General features: G+C 40.3%; 1 protein-coding gene across 1 annotated transcript in view; it reads right to left on the bottom strand.

Annotated features, from left to right (window-relative positions):
* Nucleotides 1–621: 621 nt before the first annotated feature.
* The window catches only part of ufl1 (UFM1-specific ligase 1), a 38688-nt gene continuing 30644 nt past the window's right edge, over nucleotides 622–8665 (bottom strand). The window contains exons 16-19 of the mRNA XM_062044431.1: nucleotides 5739–5819; nucleotides 5341–5426; nucleotides 5083–5263; nucleotides 622–2273 (exon numbers count right to left, since the gene is read on the bottom strand). Coding sequence (XP_061900415.1) covers nucleotides 2073–2273; nucleotides 5083–5263; nucleotides 5341–5426; nucleotides 5739–5819 — 549 coding nt within the window. The 3' untranslated portion in view covers nucleotides 622–2072. The remainder of the gene's footprint in view (nucleotides 2274–5082; nucleotides 5264–5340; nucleotides 5427–5738; nucleotides 5820–8665) is intronic.

Here is an 8665-nt window from a genome sequence, read left to right as displayed (position 1 = left end):
AGGCGTGTATGAATGTTCGGTGGTGGCTGGAGATGTTGGCGCTACTTGGCGCCAACATTTCCAAATACTAGGCCTGTCAAAAGTAACGCAATAATTACAAGTTAACGGTAATTCCCTTTAACGGCACTATTTTGACACCTTGTGTGCAACCGTCTGCCCACACACTTATGCCCCATCGATTCTTGAATCAAAATATCAATACTTTTGATACTTAAGTCATTGAAGATGATGTGTCATAAACAGGATTAAACAGTGAAAGTAACTACATTTATGAGATGTTTTGTATAATGACACTACACTAATCTCTCACTGGCAGAATAGCCTACATTTATTTAGGTAAGTTTAAACTAATAAATACCTTTTTTGTTTTAGTATTCTTTATGCAATGAGCTGTTATTTGAAATACTGTACAATACTTTGTAAAATGTACTTGACACATGAGTATATTTGCATCAAGTATCAGTTCAAGCTCAATACCAGATAGAATTTTACTCGGTATCGGATTGGAAAGAAAACCAGTGGTATCACTAAAGAAAAAACCCTGGCCCGATACAGACAGGAGCACGCCGAAAAGTCCACCAGTAAGCTGAGTATTGTACTGACCTGCAGGGGAGAAGTAAAGACAGTCACAAATGCACTCAGACACTTTATTAGCAATTACACTCAGTGAGAACAATTACACAATCGGAGCTGCTCAACACTTTTAGTTTGCTAACTCACGCTAACCCAGCTCAACTTGCCCAGCTCCCACTCACATCACACTACACCGCACCGCTCCTTACAGGTGTGCACACACACTTCACAGGTACTAAACTGTGTGTGTGTGTGTGCACGCGTGTAAAAGAGTGTGTTCGTGTTGGGTTGAGCTGTGTAAAAAAGCACAATGTCTAATAAACAAACATATGCAGACATCAAAATAATTGTCCAGTCCCTTGATGAGAGTAATAAACAACCTAAAATCTGTCTGGTGACAAAAAGTACATAAAAAAGAATGCGATTATCACCATTAATTATGAGTTAGCTGTGGTCAAAATGTCATAATCACAATGAAATATTTCAATTGTTTGACATCACTAGTACATACATACATACACATAAGGCCTGATTTACTAAGATCCAAATACAACGCGCTAAACAGCGTGTGCAAAAAATTAAAATATCATGTACCATGAGTGTGATCTACTAAGACTGCGTGTGCAATTTAAACGTGGTGCAGACGCCTTATTCAAATGAAGATTCAGCGTGCATGCGGGGCTGTTATCAAAGAGACAATCATTTTCTCCACATTCATGTTATCATGCTACATGTGTGCGATGTGTTGAACCGGTAGCACACATCAACAATCTGTAACAATTTTTCTGAATCACAATCTAGACAACAAACAATCAGCACAATGACACTTTAATTCTGTGATTGAGGCTGTGGATTCCATCATCAGCGCATTCGTGCGACTGGAATGACTCGACCGCAAAAAATACACAATGAAAGACGTTTTTTACATGTAGGAGATATATTATAGTAACATACTTCCTAAATTAAAAAAACCTAATGACATTTAAAAAAAAAAAAAAATGCCAGCAGACACCAAAATATAAATTGAATTAATTGTAATCAGCCCCACAAGTCATCCAGCAGCTCTAAAATTATAAAAGGAAATTGCTGAATAGACAATGTCTAAATTTATTTTGTACATTGCTGCATTTATCATTTGATCCTGCAGCCGTGTGTGAAACTGTGTCAGTTTGCACATCCTTCTCACACGTATAAAACGCTAAATAGTGCTCGCAAAACAGTGATGGGTGTTGATAAATCACATTGCGCGTGCTAAATAATTATATTTGCATTTTCTTCTCCCTGTATTGTGGGCGTTTGATGATCAGCATAGTAATGAAGACAGAGACGCAAAATGGATGGCAAGCCTTATTCTGCTCACTTAACACATGCAATCCACTTTGCACACGTTTAGTAGATCAGCTTTGCGCGTGCTATCAGGTTTGCACATGTCTTAGTACACGCAAACCTTTAGTAAATCAGGCTCATACTGTATATTCTATTATTTGTTGTGAAAGGGATCACTCCTCACTCACAGGTGCCTTCTGCTGGGTTAGCACCAGCTCCTTGAGTTGAGGCGTCAAATGCTTGAACTGCGTTACGATCCTTTGTGTCTCCTCATCTGACTCCTCTGCCTCCTCCTGCTGCTTCCTTCTTTGACTCTGGCTCGTCAATTGTTTCACCACCAGGCTCTGATAGAGACTAAGTAGCTGGTGATTGTCCTGCAACACATCCAGACAATGTTAGGGTTCAGGCAGCAAAGAAGAGTCTGCTAAGACCACACAGAGAGACCTTAGCCCAGATTAGGTCACCTGACCTACTCAGTGGCCTAGTGGTTAGAGTGTCCGCCCTGAGATCGGTAGGTTGTGAGTTCAAACGCCGGCCGAGTCATACCAAAGACTATAAAAATGGGACCAATTACCTCCCTGCTTGGCACTCAGCATCAAGGGTTGGAATTGGGGGTTAAATCACCAAAAATGATTCCTGGGCGCGGCCACCGCTGCTGCTCACTGCTCCCGTCACTTCCCAGGGGGTGAAAAAGGGGATGGGTCAAATGCAGAGGGCAAATTTCACCACACCTAGTGTGTGTGTGACAATCATTGGTACTTTAACTTTTAACTTAACTTTAATTCTCAAATACTCATTTTCTAAACGATCCAAAGACTATGCTTCACTTCCACGTCAATATTGGCATTCACCGAGAGGTGGCTGTACATTTTCCAGAACTGCGTTCTTAATTTTAAATTGGGGATTTAAATGCGGTTCAAATTCAGAAGTTTTAGTAGCTCTAAGGAACATTACTTTGGTCGTCTTTATGTTTAGCTCAAGGCCAAGGGTTTCGTAGGTTTCGATCAAAACACTCCAGATGATCTGAAGGTCGTCAGCACGTTGTCATTGACATACTGGAGTTCCATGACAAACGTTCTAGAAGTCTTGGTCTTTGCTTTTAGTCTAAGGTGTAACAAGTTCCCATCCATTCTATAGACAATCCTAATGCCATCAGGTAGCTTGTCTTTGACTAGATGGAGGATCACAGAAATGAGCAAAGTAGGTGAAATGACATATTCTTGTTTGACTCCAGCAGTAAAGTCGAATGCCTCATTTTTAGAATTAGTTCCAGTCAGTACGGTGGCCTTCATGCCATAATGTAGTAGTTCAATCATGCGAATGAATTTAGCAGCGCATCTGCATTTAAACAGTAAGGTCCACACGATTTACCATGTCGAAAGCCTTAGACAAATTTTATTGACAGTTAAGTTAAGAAACATATTCGTTAATTATTAGTCCCTTTGGGACAGAGGACCCTATTGTAAGGTTTTATTCTTTATTATTATTATTATTATTCCGCCACCTCTTTGAGCTGTAATTTGACCCCCTTAACATGCTTCAAAACTCACCATATTTGACACAAACATCAGGACTGGCGAAAATTGCCATCTAATAAAAAACCAAACCCCAAAACTCAAAATTGCGCTCTAGTGCCCCCTAGGAAAAAACACAAACAAAACTGCTTGTAACTTCCAATAGGAATGTCGTAGAGACATTAAACAAAAACCTCTATGTAGGTCTGACTTAGACCTAGATTTCATACATTGACTTCTTTCAGCAAAAATCAACAGTAAGTTGGCAATTCCCCCTTCAAAACAAAAGTTTAGTAAAAACAGTCACTTTTGCCTCTTTGAGCTGTAATTAACATGCTTCAAAACTCACCAAACTGGACACACACATCAGGACTGGCAAAAATTGCGATTTAATAAAAAAAACCAACCCCAAAACTCAAAATTGCGCTCTAGCGCCCCTTAGGAAGAAAACACAGACACAACTACTCATAAAACTGCCTGTAACTTCCAGTAGGAATGTCATATAGACATGAAACAAAAACCTCTATGTAGGTCTCACTTAGACCTACATTTCATACACTGACAACCCCCAGCAAAAATCAACAGGAAGTTTGCAATTCCCCCTTCAAAACAAAAGTTTTGTAAAAACCGGTCACTTTTTTTCAAACATTATTTTCTCTGAGCGCGTTTGTCTTGTCAGCTACAAACTAGCACAGGAGAGAGATTGAACCCTTTTGATTAAAAGTTGACCAAAGAGTTTTAATTACTGCTCCGGTTTGGATTTTATGTGCCGTCAAAGTCGGGCCCGTCCATCGCTTAATTCAGTTTATTACGGTTTGGCACGACAGGTAAATACATTTTTTGTCAGTTATTTATGAGTCCCTTTCTGTGTATTTAATTAGAACTTGTTTTTCCAATCAGCCTGACCTAAGCCTAAAGTTGACGTGTTAATAGATAACTTTTGAAGTTGTAAACTGTAAGTAGGTAAGCAATAATTATTGAAAATGCGTAAAATCAAGAGTAAGATGAATAATTCAGTGTTAATATTTGAGTGGGTGGAAAAGATGGGCCCACATGTCAAAAAGTTAAAAAAAAACCTTGGTGTAGATAACATGATGACTCGCCTGCTGATGGCATCATAGTGTCAAAAATAAAATGTGTCAGTTTCTCCCAGGTGTACACATATTACGATATGGAACATGTTAAATCCACACATTGTTTTTGCAGTGAAAAATTCAACTTCCTCATCTCATAAGGAAAAACATTTGATTGGCTCCCCTTTGTAACTAACTTTCGTATGTACTGTTAGAGGTGATTGGATATAATCCCAACTTGTCCCACCCATCTACTATTAGTTTTTGTTTCTGCTAACATTTTTGTCTCGATTTATTCATCAACAAAAATTTCAGTTAATTTGGTTATTGTCTTAGTCAACGTGCATTTTGTTTTGATTCGTTATCATCTTATTGTCATCAGGGGAAAATAGGTTGTTGGCGATAACTAGGATGAAAATTATTACTTAACGAAATTAACACCTGAAAATCAACCTCCAAATGAACGCAGTTGAAGACACTGACCAAGGTCAGACACGGATGAATGAGGACAAGAAGTTTAGCAAATGAATGAATGGACAGAATGATGAAATGGTAGGTAGAGGTGTATAAAGCAATCAACAGAGTAAGGCACGTACCACGGGTATCCGGCCTGTGAGGGTGCCAATAATATTTGGTACACAGCGTCCCGGAGCGTGTAGGATGCAATGAGTGCTGTCCTGAAACAACAGCACACTGGTGAGATGGAGGACCAGAGCAGGGTCCTCGGTCTCCATCAACTGCTGAATCAGAGTCTGGCGATGCAGTAGTATGGCTTGTCTAAAAAATACAAACAAATAACCCAAGTCCATATTAACAGTCAGGCTCAAAAACAGAAATTGGACAATCATTACTACCTTTCCTTTTTCTTGTCCGCCTTCTTTAGCATGAAGCCACACACTTCTGCAGAGATCTCGAGATTTTTCAGAAATTCGTCGATTGTCTGGGAAGTAGAAATGGATAGGGCACTGCTTACCCTTGCTGCATATTCACATCAAAGCAAGCATGCCCCCCCAGCATTTTTTGATATACACACAGACTTAAATTATTGATTTTGTAAGAGCCTTTCCCAAAATTGTGATGGAAGTTGTTTTTTTTAAGGTGTTGGCTGCTATAAAAGAGCAGGAGGAAGTGAAAGCCCCTGTACAATAATCATACTTTTTTTTTTAACTTTACTTTTATTTTTAAATTGATAACCTGTTACAAATTAAACACAGTATCAGTGTGCAGAGTTGGTGACAGGCTACATACTTACTTTGCCATTAAGACAGTTGTGCAGCGTCATCAGGGGTACTCTGAGCTCATCCGGCAGTTTGCCCAACATTTTTACTCTTACCTGAAGGCAAACATTAAAGATTTAATGCTAAGAAATATGCATAATTCATAAATATTCAAAATCTGTCTTTTGTTCATATGCATTCCCAAGTAACTATAAATGCAAGCCCCAAACTTAGGTAAAGTTTTTCACGGCATTTCCAACATTTTCCCAGTGAATGTGCAGAGACCAAAATATAAAAAAAAGTCTTTAGCTATCTCGCTAATAATTTTCAACAAGCCAAGCAGAATCTACATATCCATATGTGCACGGGGTAAGCTGTTAATTATATTACTTGCCACTCTTTAAACTTCTTGTGCAGATCTAAATATATTTGTTATTTTTACCCAAGTAAGAACACATTTGGTGAGGCATGTTTTAGAGCAGCGCCACGCTTCTGTGTTTAAAGTGTCACCTTTTATTGATAGTTTTGAAGGCCAAAAACCTTCATACTGCCTTTCACGCACCCTTGTTGTTAACCAGTAGACTTGCCGTTTTTTTGGTCTATATTCCTTTCAACACTTTTCCGCTTGTATACACTCAATGTGTGCGTTTTGACACACAAATGCGGTGCGTCTCGGCTCAGCAAAATCACCGCCGCACGGCAGCATATGTGGATGAAAAATAACTACCGGTATTTTTTTAATTCATTAGTTTTGCAGTCCTTTATCAGTAGCGGTGTACTGTACAACCCTAGTCCCACCATGAAACAACAAACCCGGCAGCATAGGATGAGATCGTTTTTTATCATTCAGTTAGCTAGCGTGGCTCGCTGGCTAACGTTACAAACTAACGTGTAACTTGTGCAGAAATTGTGGAATTTTCCCGGCCCCTACCTAAGCGAGTCAGCATCTGAAATCCCTACCTCTGAAGGGCTAGATTTGTACCCCTTACCCCTCGTTATGCCCACTACCCCTACATGCAAAGAGTCATTGGAATACCACTACCTTCACGGAAACGCACAAAATGTAGGAATAGGGCTAAAAATTAGGGAGAGGGAATGTACTGGGATTGGCCCTTATCATCAAGCTATTGTTTTGAGGCAGCGTGGCTCATATGGTAGAGCGGCTGTCCTGAAACTTTAGGATCCTGGTACTAATCCACTATCATAGTCACTGCCATTGTGTCCTTGGGCAAGACACTTCACCCACTCTGCCTCCTGTGCCCTGACACACTGGTGTATGAATGTGAATGAATGTTTGGTGGTGGTCGGGGAGGCCATTGACGCAAACTGGCAGCCACGTTTCTATCAGTCTACCCCAGGGTAGCTGTAGCTACAAATGTTGCTCACCACCATTAAAGGCCTACTGAAACCCACTACTACCGACCACGCAGTCTGATAGTTTATATATCAATGATGAAATCTTAACATTGCAACACATGCCAATACGGCCGGGTTAACTTATAAAGTGCAATTTTAAATTTCCCGGGAAACTTCCGCTTGAAAACGTCTAGGTATGATGACGTTTGCGCGTGATGTCAATGGTTGAACCGGAAGTATTGGGACACATTGTATCCCAATACAAACAGCTCTGTTTTCATCGCAAAATTCCACAGTATTCTGGACATCTGTGTTGGTGAATCTTTTGCAATTTGTTTAATGAACAATGAAGACTGCAAAGAAGAAAGCTGTATGTGGGATCGGTGTATTAGCGGCTGGCTGCAGCAACACAACCAGGAGGACTTTGAGTTGGATAGCAGACGCGCTATCCGACGCTAGCCGCCGACCGCATCGATGATCGGGTGAAGTCCTTCGTCGCGCCGTCGATCGCTGGAACGCAGGTGAGCACGGGTGTTGATGAGCAGATGAGGGCTGCCGTAGGTGTAGCGCTAATGTTTTTATCATAGCTCTGACGAGGTCCCGTACCTAAGTTAGCTTCAATGGCGTCGTTAGCAACAGCATTGCTAGGCTTCGACAGGTGGCACAGCATTAACCGTGTAGTTACAGGTCCAGTGTTTGGTTCTGTGTCTCCTGATAGTAGTATTGTTGATCTTCTGTCTATCCTTCCAGTCAGGGGCTTATTTCTTTTGTTTCTATTCGCAGTTAAGCACGATGCTATCACGTTAGCTCAGTAGCTAAAGTGCTTCACCTATGTATTGTCGTGGAGATAAAAGTCACTGTGAATGTCCATTTCACGTTCTCGACTATAAATTTTCAAGAGGATATAGTATCCGAGGTGGTTTAAAATACAAATCCGTGATCCACAATAGAAAAAGGAGAAAGTGTGGAATCCAATGAACCCTTGTACCTAAGTTACGGTCAGAGCGAAAAAAGATACGTCCTGCACTGCACTCTAGTCCTTCACTCTCACGTTCCTCATCCACGAATCTATCATCCTCGCTCAAATTAATGGGGTAATCGTCGCTTTCTCGGTCCGAATCGCTCTCGCTGCTGGTGTAAACAATGGGGAAATGTGAGGAGCCCTTCAACCTGCAACGTCACGCTACTTCCGGTACAGGCAAGGCTTTTTTTTTATCAGCGACCAAAAGTTGCAAACTTTATCATCGATGTTCTCTACTAAATCCTCTCAGCAAAAATATGGCAATATCGCGAAATGATCAAGTATGACACATAGAACGGATCTGCTATCCCCGTTTAAATAAAAAAAAATCATTTCAGTAGGCCTTTAAGGTGTGAATTTGGAATGAATGAATAATGGGTTCTCAGTCAAGCGCTTTGAGCCACTTGAAAAAAGCGCTATATAAATGTAATCCATTATTATTATAGCTTGGTTATTTTTATTTTACTAAAATTACTCGGCTAAAACAGTTTTCGTCAACTAAAACTAGCACATACAGAAATGTCTAAAATGTGACTAAAACTCAAGCATTTTCATCCAAAAGACTTAGACAAAAACTATGATGGG

The sequence above is a fragment of the Entelurus aequoreus genome, linkage group LG04 (genome assembly GCF_033978785.1).
Source record: "Entelurus aequoreus isolate RoL-2023_Sb linkage group LG04, RoL_Eaeq_v1.1, whole genome shotgun sequence".
NCBI lineage: Eukaryota > Metazoa > Chordata > Actinopteri > Syngnathiformes > Syngnathidae > Entelurus > Entelurus aequoreus.
The sequence above is the reverse complement of the archived record's forward strand: the minus strand, read 5'-3'. Positions and strand labels throughout refer to the sequence as shown.